This window comes from Oncorhynchus keta, chromosome 24 (genome assembly GCF_023373465.1).
Source record: "Oncorhynchus keta strain PuntledgeMale-10-30-2019 chromosome 24, Oket_V2, whole genome shotgun sequence".
NCBI lineage: Eukaryota > Metazoa > Chordata > Actinopteri > Salmoniformes > Salmonidae > Oncorhynchus > Oncorhynchus keta.
The window spans coordinates 3,367,632-3,381,515 of NC_068444.1; the positions used below are offsets into that span (position 1 = coordinate 3,367,632).

A 13,884-nucleotide genomic window follows, 5' to 3' on the forward strand; every position below is an offset into this window, starting at 1 on the left:
TGTGTGTGGTACCGTGTCCAGTGTGTGTGGTACCGTGTCCAGTGTGTGTGGTACCGTGTCCAGTGTGTGTGTGGTACCGTGTCCAGTGTGTGTGGTACCGTGTCCAGTGTGAGTGGTACCGTGTCCAGTGGGTGTGTGAGTGGTACCGTGTCCAGTGTGTGTGTGGTACCGTGGTACCGTGTCCAGTGTGTGTGTGGTACCGTGTCCAGTGTGTGTGTGGTTCCGTGTCCAGTGTGTGTGTGTGGTCCATTGTGAGTGTGTGGTACCGTGTCCAGTGTGTGTGGTACCGTGTCCAGTGTGTGTGTGGTACCGTGTCCAGTGTGAGTGTGTGGTACCGTGTCCAGTGTGAGTGGTACCGTGTCCAGTGTGTGAGTGGTACCGTGTCCAGTGTGTGTGTGTGTCCAGTGTGAGTGGTACCGTGTCCAGTGTGTGTGTGAGTGGTACCGTGTCCAGTGTGTGTGTGGTACCGTGTCCAGTGTGAGTGGTACCGTGTCCAGTGTGTGTGGTACCGTGTCCAGTGTGTGTGGTACCGTGTCCAGTGTGTGTGGTACCGTGTCCAGTGTGTGTGGTACCGTGTCCAGTGTGTGTGTGGTACCGTGTCCAGTGTGTGTGTGTGTGGTACCGTGTCCAGTGTGTGTGTGGTACCGTGTCCAGTGTGTGTGTGAGTGGTACCGTGTCCAGTGGGCCTCGAAGAAGGCAGAATAGTACACGATGGTGGGTAGCAGGGCGGAGAAGGCCCACAGCAGCAGGGTGGGGAAGAACTGAGTCACGATGGGGTTCTGGAGGAGGAGAGGAAGAGATGGAGGAGGAAGAGGGAGGAGGAAGAAGATGGAGAGGAAGTAAGAGGAGGAGGAGAAGAGAAGGAGAGGTAGAAGGGGAGGAGGGAAAAATTGAAGATCAAGGTGAACAGTTAAGGTTAGGAATAGTACACAGATGAATGGTCTTTTCCCACTATAGTGTCAACCAAACCGTAATAATAATAATAATAATAATAATACTCTGCTGGCTCTGATAGTTCCAGCACAGTGGTTGTGTAACCAGGCCAGCTTGGCTTGAAAAGGGTCACACTGAGGCTGCCTCCCAAATAGGACTTTATTTCTTTATATAGTACACTAAATAGGGAATAGGGTGCCATAATAGGGAGCCAAAATAGGGAATAGGGTGCCATAATAGGGAGCCAAAATAGGGAATAGGGTGCCATAATAGGGAGCCAAAATAGGGAATAGGGTGCCATAATAGGGAATAGGGTGCCATAATAGGGAATAGGGTGCCATAATAGGGAATAGGGTGCCATTTGGGACGCCGTCTTATGGTCGACCTCCTGAGCTTCACTAAGAGAGGTCAAAGGTGACTCACGTTGAGGTACTCGACAGGCTTGGTGACGTTGAACTTGTCCATGGTGGAGATGATGATGGCGGGGGTTGTGAGGAAGAAGAGGAGGAGGAAGAGGATACAGTTGATGATGAAGCATCTCAGCCACCAGGGGAACCCTCCGACTGACAGATGCTCCCTGGGAGAAACATGAAGAGGACAGGTCAGTCAATCAATCCAAGAATAGAACTTTGCTGTCTGTATGTTGGGCCAGGTGTTTGGTTGGGCCAGGTGTTTGGCTGGGCCAGGTGTTTGGTTGGGTTTGGTTGGGCCAGGTGTTTGGTTGGGTTTGGTTGGGCCAGGTGTTTGGTTGGGTTTGGTTGGGCCAGGTGTTTGGCTGGTCCAGGTGTTTGGTTGGGCCAGGTGTTTGGTTGGGTTTGGTTGGGCCAGGTGTTTGGCTGGGTTTGGTTGGGCCAGGTGTTTGGCTGGGTTTGGTTGGGCCAGGTGTTTGGTGTTTGGTTGGGTGTTTGGTTGGGCCAGGTGTTTGGTTGGGTTTGGTTGGGCCAGGTGTTTGGTTGGGTTTGGTTGGGCCAGGTGTTTGGCTGGGTTTGGTTGGGCCAGGTGTTTGGCTGGGTTTGGTTGGACCAGGTGTTTGGTTTTGGGCCAGGTGTTTGGTTGGGCCAGGTGTTTGGGCCAGGTGTTTGGTTGGGTTTGGTTGGACCAGGTGTTTGGTTGGGTTTGGTTGGGCCAGGTGTTTGGTTGGGCCAGGTGTTTGGTTGGGCCAGGTGTTTGGTTGGGTTTGGTTGGGCCAGGTGTTTGGTTGGGTTTGGTTGGGCCAGGTGTTTGGCTGGGTTTGGTTGGGCCAGGTGTTTGGCTGGGATTGGTTGGGCCAGGTGTTTTGGCTGGGTTTGGTTGGGCCAGGTATTTGGCTGGGTTTGTTTGGGCCAGGTGTTTTGTTTGGGTTTGGTTGGGCCAGATGTTTGGTTAGGTTTGGTTGGGCCAGGTGTTTGGTTGGGTTTGGTTGGGCCAGGTGTTTGGTTGGGTCTGGTTGGGCCAGGTGTTTGGTTGGGTTTGGTTGGGCCAGGTGTTTGGTTGGGCCAGGTGTTTGGTTGGGTTTGGTGTTTGGCTGGGCCAGGTGTTTGGCTGGGTTTGGTGTTTGGCTGGGCCAGGTGTTTGGCTGGGTTTGGTTGGGCCAGGTGTTTGGCTGGGTTTGGTTGGGCCAGGTGTTTGGCTGGGTTTGGTTGGGCCAGGTGTTTGGCTGGGTTTGGTTGGGCCAGGTGCTTTGGTTGGGTTTGGTTGGGCCAGGTGTTTGGTTAGGTTTGGTTGGGCCAGGTGCTTTGGTTGGGTTTGTTTGGGCCAGGTGTTTTGGTTGGGTTTGTTTGGGCCAGGTGTGTTGGTTGGGCCAGGTTTTTTGGTTGGGTTTGGTTGGGCCAGGTGTGTTGGTTGGGTTTGGTTGGGCCAGGTGTTTTGGTTGGGTTTGGTCGGACCAGGTATTTTGGTTGGGCCAGGGTGTTTGATTGGGCCAGGTGTTTAAGTTGGTTTTAATACCCTGCATTTCCATCATTCGACCTCAAGAGACTAAAAAAAGCAACTTCTCAGCACCTTCTGTCAATTAATACCATAATCACCGAACCACATCCATTACCCCCCACACCACACACATCCATTACACCCCCCACATCCATTACACCCCACCCCCACACATCCATTACACCCCCCACCCCCAGCAAGAAAACATTTAAGTGGCCTCCGTCATGACAGCAAATATATTTTTTAAATGACTTTCATTTCCTGCAATTATACACATTTTACCATAGAGTTGAGGGAAATGTTTGCTGTTTTTAATAAGATAACCGATTAGGCCTCCAGCTGTGATTGGTCCCCAGGTCTACAAAAGGAGGGGCTGCAGGCCTCCAGTTGTAATTGGTCCCCAGGTCTACAAAAGGAGGGGCTGCAGGCCTCCAGCTGTGATTGGTCCCCAGGTCTACAAAAGGAGGGGCTGCAGGCCTCCAGCTGTGATTGGTTCCCAGGTCTACAAAAGGAGGGGCTGCAGGCCTCCAGCTGTGATTGGTCCCCAGGTCTACAAAAGGTGGGGCTGCAGGCCTCCAGCAGGTCCTCAGGTCTAGGAGGGGCTGCAGGCCTCCAGCTGTGATTGGTCCCCAGGTCTACAAAAGGAGGGGCTGCAGGCCTCCAGCTGTGATTGGTCCCCAGGTCTACAAAGGTGGGGCTGCAGGCCTCCAGCTGTGATTGGTCCCCAGGTCTACAAAAGGAGGGGCTGCAGGCCTCCAGCTGTGATTGGTCCCCAGGTCTACAAAAGGAGGGGCTGCAGGCCTCCAGCTGTGATTGGTCCCCAGGTCTACAAAAGGTGGGGCTGCAGGCCTCCAGCTGTGATTGGTCCCCAGGTCTACAAAAGGAGGGGCTGCAGGCCTCCAGCTGTGATTGGTCCCCAGGTCTACAAAAGGAGGGGCTGCAGGCCTCCAGCTGTGATTGGTCCCCAGGTCTACAAAAGGAGGGGCTGCAGGCCTCCAGCTGTGATTGGTCCCCAGGTCTACAAAAGGAGGGGCTGCAGGCCTCCAGCTGTGATTGGTCCCCAGGTCTACAAAAGGAGGGGCTGCAGGCCTCCAGCTGTGATTGGTCCCCAGGTCTACAAAAGGAGGGGCTGCAGGCCTCCAGCTGTGATTGGTCCCCAGGTCTACAAAAGGAGGGGCTGCAGGCCTCCAGCTGTGATTGGTCCCCAGGTCTACAAAAAGGAGGGGCTGCAGGCCTCCAGCTGTGATTGGTCCCCAGGTCTACAAAAGGAGGGGCTGCAGGCCTCCAGCTGTGATTGGTCCCCAGGTCTACAAAAGGAGGGGCTGCAGGCCTCCAGTTGTGATTGGTCCCCAGGTCTACAAAAGGAGGGGCTGCAGGCCTCCAGCTGTGATTGGTCCCCAGGTCTACAAAAGGAGGGGCTGCAGGCCTCCAGCTGTGATTGGTCCCCAGGTCTACAAAAGGAGGGGCTGCAGGCCTCCAGCTGTGATTGGTTCCCAGGTCTACAAAAGGAGGGGCTGCAGGCCTCCAGCTGTGATTGGTCCCCAGGTCTACAAAAGGAGGGGCTGCAGGCCTCCAGTTGTAATTGGTTCCCAGGTCTACAAAAGGAGGGGCTGCAAGCTGCAATTGGCCCTCAGGTCTACAAAAGGAGGGGCTGCAGGCCTCCAGCTGTGATTGGTCCCCAGGTCTACAAAAGGAGGGGCTGCAGGCCTCCAGCTGTGATTGGTCCCCAGGTCTACAAAAGGAGGGGCTGCAGGCCTCCAGCTGTGATTGGTCCCCAGGTCTACAAAAGGAGGGGCTGCAGGCCTCCAGCTGTGATTGGTCCCCAGGTCTACAAAAGGAGGGGCTGCAGGCCTCCAGCTGTGATTGGTCCCCAGGTCTACAAAAGGAGGGGCTGCAGGCCTCCAGCTGTAATTGGTCCCCAGGTCTACAAAAGGAGGGGCTGCAGGCCTCCAGCTGTGATTGGTCCCCAGGTCTACAAAAGGAGGGGCTGCAGGCCTCCAGCTGTGATTGGTTCCCAGGTCTACAAAAGGAGGGGCTGCAGGCCTCCAGCTGTGATTGGTTCCCAGGTCTACAAAAGGAGGGGCTGCAGGCCTCCAGCTGTGATTGGTTCCCAGGTCTACAAAAGGAGGGGCTGCAGGCCTCCAGCTGTGATTGGTTCCCAGGTCTACAAAAGGAGGGGCTGCAGGCCTCCAGCTGTGATTGGTTCCCAGGTCTACAAAAGGAGGGGCTGCAGGCCTCCAGCTGTGATTGGTTCCCAGGTCTACAAAAAGGAGGGGCTGCAGGCCTCCAGCTGTGATTGGTCCCCAGGTCTACAAAAGGAGGGGCTGCAGGCCTCCAGCTGTGATTGGTCCCCAGGTCTACAAAAGGAGGGGCTGCAGGCCTCCAGCTGTGATTGGTTCCCAGGTCTACAAAAGGAGGGGCTGCAGGCCTCCAGCTGTGATTGGTTCCCAGGTCTACAAAAGGAGGGGCTGCAGGCCTCCAGCTGTGATTGGTTCCCAGGTCTACAAAAGGAGGGGCTGCAGGCCTCCAGCTGTGATTGGTCCCCAGGTCTACAAAAGGAGGGGCTGCAGGCCTCCAGCTGTAATTGGTTCCCAGGTCTACAAAAGGAGGGGCTGCAGGCCTCCAGCTGTGATTGGTCCCCAGGTCTACAAAAGGAGGGGCTGCAGGCCTCCAGCTGTAATTGGTTCCCAGGTCTACAAAAGGAGGGGCTGCAGGCCTCCAGCTGTGATTGGTTCCCAGGTCTACAAAAGGAGGGGCTGCAGGCCTCCAGCTGTGATTGGTTCCCAGGTCTACAAAAGGAGGGGCTGCAGGCCTCCAGCTGTGATTGGTCCCCAGGTCTACAAAAGGAGGGGCTGCAGGCCTCCAGCTGTGATTGGTTCCCAGGTCTACAAAAGGAGGGGCTGCAGGCCTCCAGCTGTGATTGGTTCCCAGGTCTACAAAAGGAGGGGCTGCAGGCCTCCAGCTGTGATTGGTTCCCAGGTCTACAAAAGGAGGGGCTGCAGGCCTCCAGCTGTGATTGGTCCCCAGGTCTACAAAAGGAGGGGCTGCAGGCCTCCAGCTGTGATTGGTTCCCAGGTCTACAAAAGGAGGGGCTGCAGGCTCCAGCTGTGATTGGTTCCCAGGTCTACAAAAGGAGGGGCTGCAGGCCTCCAACTGTGATTGGTTCCCAGGTCTACAAAAGGAGGGGCTGCAGGCCTCCAGCTGCCCATCTAATTGAATTATCAAATTAGTCTCATATAAATTCCCAACCATGTGGACCGACTTAAAATGAACATGTTTGCCAACACTTACGCTCACCAGCAGCCGACGCTTCAGCCTAATGCATCAAACTATTAGCCCTGGGACATTATCAACATGAACCTTTCACTTATTCATGGTCTTTTATCAACATTATCTATATGGGAATAATAGGCTTTTTATCTACATAAATGTAGTCTATTTCCGAACAAAAAAAAGTAGCTATTTTCATTTCACTATAGAAATAAAATGTAAAAATATACAGGCTGAGGATCTGGCTTTTGCAAGCGCCAACATACCTCTGGAAAAAGTTGACAATCCCAAAATGCAGGCATTCATTAACAAACATGTAAAAATGGTAAAAGACTAAATAACTCCATAATAACAGACAAATCCACTGACACACAAGACCAATGTGTTCTTCTTATGTTGTAGGACAGCTAGGCGAAGATGATGTTCTAGCTGACACAGTGTATTGACAGCTAGGCGAAGATGATGTTCTAGCTGACACAGTGTATTGACAGCTAGGTGAAGATGATGTTCTAGCTGACACAGTGTATTGACAGCTAGGCGAAGATGTTCTAGCTGACACAGTGATGATGTTCTAGCTGACACAGTGTATTGACAGCTAGGTGAAGATGTTGTTCTAGCTGACACAGTGTATTGACAGCTAGGCACAGTGTAAGATGAAGATGTTGTTCTAGCTGACACAGTGTATTGACAGCTAGGTGATGAGATGACACAGGGTATGTTCTAGCTGACACAGTGTATTGACAGCTAGGTGAAGATGTTGTTCTAGCTGACACAGTGTATTGACAGCTAGGTGAAGATGATGTTCTAGCTGACACAGTGTATTGACAGCTAGGTGAAGATGATGTTCTAGCTGACACAGTGTATTGACAGCTAGGTGAAGATGATGTTCTAGTTGACACAGTGTATTGACAGCTAGGTGAAGATGTGTTCTAGATGTATTGACAGCTTGAAGATGTTGTTCTAGCTGACACAGTGTATTGACAGCTAGGTGAAGATGTTGTTCTAGCTGACACAGTGTATTGACAGCTAGGTGAAGATGATGTTCTAGCTGACACAGTGTATTGACAGCTAGGTGAAGATGATGTTCTAGCTGACACAGTGTATTGACAGCTAGGAAGATGATGAAGATGACAGCTTGTTCTAGCTGACACAGTGTATTGACAGCTAGGTGAAGATGTTTCTAGCTGACACAGTGTATTGTTGTTCTAGCTGACACAGTGTATTGACAGCTAGGTGAAGATGATGTTCTAGCTGACACAGTGTATTGACAGCTAGGTGAAGAAGATGTATTGTTCTAGCTGACACAGTGTATTGACAGCTAGGTGAAGATGATGTTCTAGCTGACACAGTGTATTGACAGCTAGGTGAAGATGTTCTAGATGTATGTTCTAGCTGACACAGTGTATTGACAGCTAGGTGAAGATGATGTTCTAGCTGACACAGTGTATTGACAGCTAGGTGAAGATGATGTTCTAGCTGACACAGTGTATTGACAGCTAGGTGAAGATGATGTTCAGCTAGCTGAGCACACAGTGTATTGACAGCTAGGCGAAGATGTTGTTCTAGCTGACACAGTGTATTGACAGCTAGGCGAAGATGTTGTTCTAGCTGACACAGTGTATTGACAGCTAGGTGAAGATGTTGTTCTAGCTGACACAGTGTATTGACAGCTAGGTGAAGATGATTTCTAGTTCTAGCTGACACAGTGTATTGACAGCTAGGTGAAGATGTTGTTCTAGCTGACACAGTGTATTGACAGCTAGGTGAAGATTGACAGCTAGGCGAAGATGTTGTTCTAGCTGACACAGTGTATTGACAGCTAGGCGAAGATGATGTTCTAGCTGACACAGTGTATTGACAGCTAGGTGAAGATGATGTTCTAGCTGACACAGTGTATTGACAGCTAGGCGAAGATGTTCTAGCTGACACAGTGTATTGACAGCTAGGCGAAGATGATGTTCTAGCTGACACAGTGTATTGACAGCTAGGTGAAGATGATGTTCTAGCTGACACAGTGTATTGACAGCTAGGTGAAGATGATGTTCTAGTTGACACAGTGTATTGACAGCTAGGCGAAGATGACAGCTAGGCGAAGATGTCTAGCTGACACAGTGTATTGACAGCTAGGTGAAGATGATGATGACACAGTGTGTTCTAGCTGACACAGTGTATTGACAGCTAGGTGAAGATGTTGTTCTAGCTGACACAGTGTATTGACAGCTAGGTGAAGATGTTGTTCTAGCTGACACAGTGTATTGACAGCTAGGCGAAGATGTTGTTCTAGCTGACACAGTGTATTGACAGCTAGGTGAAGATGATGTTCTAGCTGACACAGTGTATTGACAGCTAGGTGAAGATGTTGTTCTAGCTGACACAGTGTATTGACAGCTAGGTGAAGATGTTGTTCTAGCTGACACAGTGTATTGACAGCTAGGTGAAGATGTTGTTCTAGCTGACACAGTGTATTGACAGCTAGGTGAAGATGATGTTCTAGCTGACACAGTGTATTGACAGCTAGGTGAAGATGTTGTTCTAGCTGACACAGTGTATTGACAGCTAGGTGAAGATGTTGTTCTAGCTGACACAGTGTATTGACAGCTGTTGTTCTAGCTGACACAGTGAAGATGATGTGTTCTAGCTGACACAGTGTATTGACAGCTAGGTGAAGATGATGTTCTAGCTGACACAGTGTATTGACAGCTAGGTGAAGATGTTAGATTTGTTCTAGCTGACACAGTGTATTGACAGCTAGGTGAAGATGATGTTCTAGCTGACACAGTGTATTGACAGCTAGGTGAAGATGTTGTTCTAGCTGACACAGTGTATTGAAGATGTTGTTCTAGGACACAGTGTATTGACAGCTAGGTGAAGATGTTGTTCTAGCTGACACAGTGTATTGACAGCTAGGCGAAGATGTTCTAGCTGACACAGTGTATTGACAGCTAGGTGAAGATGTTGTTCTAGCTGACAGTGTATTGACAGCTAGGTGAAGATGATGTTCTAGCTGACACAGTGTATTGACAGCTAGGTGAAGACGTTAGATGTTGTCCTGGCTGACACAGTGTTTTTAGATGACAGTGAACTATACAATAGTGTCAGAATATCATTCCTGGGCTTTGTGGAGGCAGAGAAACGTATTTCTCCAAATACTGCGATCTTAATAGTTAGAGAAGTATACAGTCATGGCCAAACGTTTTGAGAATGACAAATATTAATTTTCAAAGTCTGCTGCCTCAGTTTGTATGATGGGAATTTGCATACAGTCTAGAATGTTATGAAGAGTGATCAGATGAATTATAATGAATTGAAAGTCCCTCTTTGCCATGCAATTAACTGATTCCCCAAAAACATTTCCACTGCATTTCAGCCCTGCCACAAAAGGACCAGCTGACATCATGTCAGTGATTCTCTCGTTAACACAGGTGTGAGTGTTGATGAGGACAAGGCTGGAGATCACTCTGTCATGCTGATTGAGTTTGAATAACAGACTGGAAGCTTCAAAAGGAAGGTGGTGCATGGAATCATTGTTCTTCCTCTGTCAACCATGGTTACCTGCAAGGAAACACGTGCCGTCATTGCTTTGCACAAAAAGGGATTCACAGACAAGGATATTGCACCTAAATCAACCATTTATCGGATCATCAAGAACTTCAAGGAGAGCGGTTCAATTGTTGTGAAGAAGGCTTCAGGGCGCCCGAGAAAGTCCAGGAAGCGCCAGGACCGTCTCCTAAAGTTGATTCAGCTGTGGGATCGGGGCACCACCAGTACAGAGATTGCTCAGGAATGGCAGCAGACAGGTGTGAGTGCATCTGCACGCACAGTGAGGTGACGACTTTTGGAGGATGGCCTGGTGTCAAGAAGGGCAGCAAAGAAGCCACTTCTCTCCAGGGAAAACATCAGGGACAGACTGATATTCTGTAAAATGTACAGGGATTGGACTGCTGAGGACTGGGGTCAAGTAATTTTCTCTGATGAATCCCCTTTCCGATTGTTTGGGGCATCTGGAAGAAAGCTTGTCCGGAGAAGACAAGGTGAGCGCTACCATCAGTCCTGTGTCATGCCAACAGTAAAGCATCCTGAGACCATTCATGTGTGGGGTTGCTTCTCAGCCAAGGGAGTGGGGCTCACTCACAATTTTTCCTAAGAACACAGCCATGAATAAAGAATGGTACCAACTCATCCTCAGAGAGCAAGTTCTCCTTTGATGACGAACAATGCTTTTCCAGCATGATGGAGCACCTTGCCAAAAGGCAAAAGTGATAACTAAGTGGCAAAAGGGAACACAAGATAAATATTTTGGGTCCATGGCCAGGAAACTCCCCAGACCTTAATCTAATGGAGAAGTTATCCTCAAGAGGCGGGTGGGACAAACAAAACCTCACAAATTCTGATTATGCAAGAATAGAATGGGCTGCCATCAGTGGTCCCAGAAGTTAATTGACAGCATGCCAGGGCGGATTAGAGAGGTCATGAAAAAGAAGGGTCAACACTGCAAATATTGACTCTTTGCATCAACTTCATGTAATTGTCAATAAAAGCCTTTGACACTTATGAAATGCTTGTGATTATACTTCAGTATCGCATAGTAGCATCTGACCACATCTACCATTCAAAACTTAAGACACACCTGCTCATTCAAGGGTTTTTCATTCTTTTTAAAACTATTTTCTACACCCCAACATCAAAACTATGAAATAGCACATGTGGAATCATGTAGAAACCAAAAAATTGTGAAACAAATATTTTATAATTGAGATTCTTCAAAGTAGCCACACTTTGCCTTGATGACAGCTTTGCACACTCTTGGCATTCTGTCAACCAGCTTCATGACGTAGTCACCTGGAATGCTTTTCCAACACCTCCCATGGCGGACACATGAGCATCTCGTCATACAGTGCATTTAGGAAACTATTCAGGCCACTTCACTTTTTCCACATTTTGTTACATTACAGCCTTAGCCTTATTCTAAATTACAGACTTATTCTAAATTACAGCCTTATTCTAAACTGTATTCTAAACTTTTTTCCATCAATCAACACATAACAAGTTATATAGGTAGGCTGCAAAGTTATAACATTTTTTTTTTAAATAACATTTTATATAAGTATTCAGAACCTTTACTCAGTACTTTGTTGAAGCCTTTGACAGAGATTACAGTCTCAAGTCTTCTTGGATATGACGCTACAAGTTTGGCACACCTGTATTTGGGGAGTTTCTCCCATTCTTCTCTGCAGATCCTCTCAAGCTCTGTCAGGTTGGATGGGGAGTTTCTCCTGTTCTTCTCTGCAGATCCCCTCAAGCTCTGCCAGGTTGGATGGGGAGCGACGCTGCACAGTCATTTTCAGGTCTCTCCAGAGACGTTAGATTGGGTTGTCATGCGCCTTTTACTGAGGAGTGGCCACTCTACCATGAAGGCCTGATTGGTGGAGTTTCCTTCTGGAAGGTTCTCCCATCTCCACAGAGGAACTCTGGAGCTCTGTCAGAGTGACCATCGGGTTCTTGGTCACCTCCCTGACCAAGGCCCTTCTCCCCCGATTGCTCAGTTAGTCCAGGCGGCCAGCTCTAGGAAGAGTCTTGGTGGTTCCAAACTTCTTACATTTAAAAATGATGGAGGTCACTGTGTTCTTGGGGACCTTCAATGCTGCAGAAATGTTTTGGTACCCTTCCCCAGATCTGTGCCTCGACTCAATCCAGTCTCGGAGCTCTATGGACAATTCCTTCGACCTCGTGGCTTGGTTTTTGCTCTGACATGCACTGTCAACTGTGGGACCTTTATATAGACAGGTGTGGGCCTTTCCAAATCATGTCCAATCAATTGAATTTACCACAGGTGGACTCCAATCAAGTTGTAGAAACTTCTCAAGGATGATCAATGGAAACAGGAAGCACCTGACCTCAATATGGAGTCTCATTGCAAAGAGTCTGAATACTTACGTAAATAATGTATTTCTGTATTGAATTTCTGTATACATTTGCAAAAATGTCTAAAAACCTGTTTTCACTTTGCCATTAAGGGATATTGTGTGTAGATTGACGAGAAATTGTTTTTAATTTAATAAATCTTAGAATAAGGCTGTATAACGTAACAAAATGTGGAAAAAAGTCAAGGGGTCTGAATACTTTCTGCGCGGTAATAAACAGATCTCTGGTGTAAATGGGAAGATGCACGCAGCACATAAAGACAAAGGGAGACGAGACCAAAAACGACAACACGAGAACAAACGGACATAAAACCTATAAAACCTAAAAAAACATTCTTCCAATAAAGGCCTTTGGAAAATCATATTAAATGTGATATATCGCCCTACAATACTTCACATACATTCAGGACTGAGCCTGACACCTGGTGATGGTGCCAGATTACCGCCTCAGCCTGTGAGGTAATTTGATACCGGCACTCAGCAGTTAGATAATCATCTAGAGGGGAGAGAGAGAGAGACGGTTGCTCTAAAGTGGATGGAAATTGAATTACCCCTTAGCTCTTAGATACTTAAGAGTTATTCTCTACATGTATCAAAGTCAAATAGATTCCCACGGGTAAACGATTAATATCTGGCATAGGTGATGTCATCCTGACACACTCACTGAGTTAAGAGCTGTTCCAACCAGAACACACTCCACAGTCTGGTGATGTCATCCTGACACACTCACTGAGTTAAGAGCTGTTCCAACCAGAACACACTCCACAGTCTGGTGATGTCATCCTGACACACTCACTGAGTTAAGAGCTGTTCCAACCAGAACACACTCCACAGTCTGGTGATGTCATCCTGACACACTCACTGAGTTAAGAGCTGTTCCAACCAGAACACACTCCACAGTCTGGTAATGACATCATTACACAGTCTGGTGATGTCATCCTCACACACTCACTGAGTTAAGAGCTGTTCCAACCAGAACACACTCCACAGTCTGGTGATGTCATCCTGACACACTCACTGAGTTAAGAGCTGTTCCAACCAGAACACACTCCACAGTCTGGTGATGTCATCCTCACACACTCACTGAGTTAAGAGCTGTTCCAACCAGAACACACTCCACAGTCTGGTGGTGACATCATTACACAGTCCAGTCTGGTGGTGACATCATTACACACTCCACAGTCTGGTGGTGACATCATTACACAGTCCACAGTCTGGTGGTGACATCATTACACACTCCACAGTCTGGTGGTGACATCATTACACACTCACTGAGTTAAGAGCTGTTCCAACCAGAACACAGTCCACAGTCTGGTGGTGACATCATTACACAGTCCACAGTCTGGTGGTGACATCATTACACACTCCACAGTCTGGTGGTGACATCATTACACACTCCACAGTCTGGTGGTGACATCATTACACACTCCACAGTCTGGTGGTGACATCATTACACAGTCTGGTGGTGACATCATTCCACAGTCTGGTGGTGACATCATTCCACAGTCTGGTGGTGACATCATTACACACTCCACAGTCTGGTGGTGACATCATTACACAGTCTGGTGGTGACATCATTCCACAGTCTGGTGGTGACATCATTACACAATCCACAGTCTGGTGGTGACATCATTACACAGTCCACAGTCTGGTGGTGACATCATTACACAGTCCACAGTCTGGTGGTGACATCATTACACACTCCACAGTCTGGTGGTGACATCATTACACACACCCACAGTCTGGTGGTGACATCATTACACAGTCTGGTGGTGACATCATTCCACAGTCTGGTGGTGACATCATTCCACACAATCCAATCACAGTCTGGTGGTGACATCATTACACAGTC

At 48.6% G+C, this 13,884-nt stretch overlaps 1 protein-coding gene and 1 long non-coding RNA gene across 50 annotated transcripts in view; one reads left to right on the forward strand and one right to left on the reverse strand.

The window, feature by feature from the left end:
• Positions 1–13,884, reverse strand: part of LOC118382581 (CSC1-like protein 2) — a gene marked incomplete at its 3' end in the record, with an annotated part of 151,872 nt that overhangs the window by 51,388 nt on the left and 86,600 nt on the right. Inside the window, 2 exon segments of the mRNA XM_052477525.1 lie at positions 673–779; positions 1,357–1,510. Coding sequence (XP_052333485.1) covers positions 673–779; positions 1,357–1,510 — 261 coding nt within the window.
• On the forward strand, positions 5,762–9,658 carry LOC127911302 (uncharacterized). 49 transcript variants are annotated; one of them, XR_008077814.1, is made up of 8 exons: positions 5,762–6,606; positions 6,860–6,985; positions 7,100–7,183; positions 7,660–7,785; positions 7,833–7,874; positions 8,019–8,141; positions 8,294–8,671; positions 8,977–9,658. It is a non-coding gene; the product is annotated as an uncharacterized LOC127911302 (long non-coding RNA). The 49 variants fall into 49 exon arrangements; XR_008077820.1 differs by having other exon boundaries at positions 5,763–6,606; positions 8,058–8,141; XR_008077822.1 differs by lacking the exon at positions 7,833–7,874 and having other exon boundaries at positions 5,763–6,606; positions 8,058–8,141.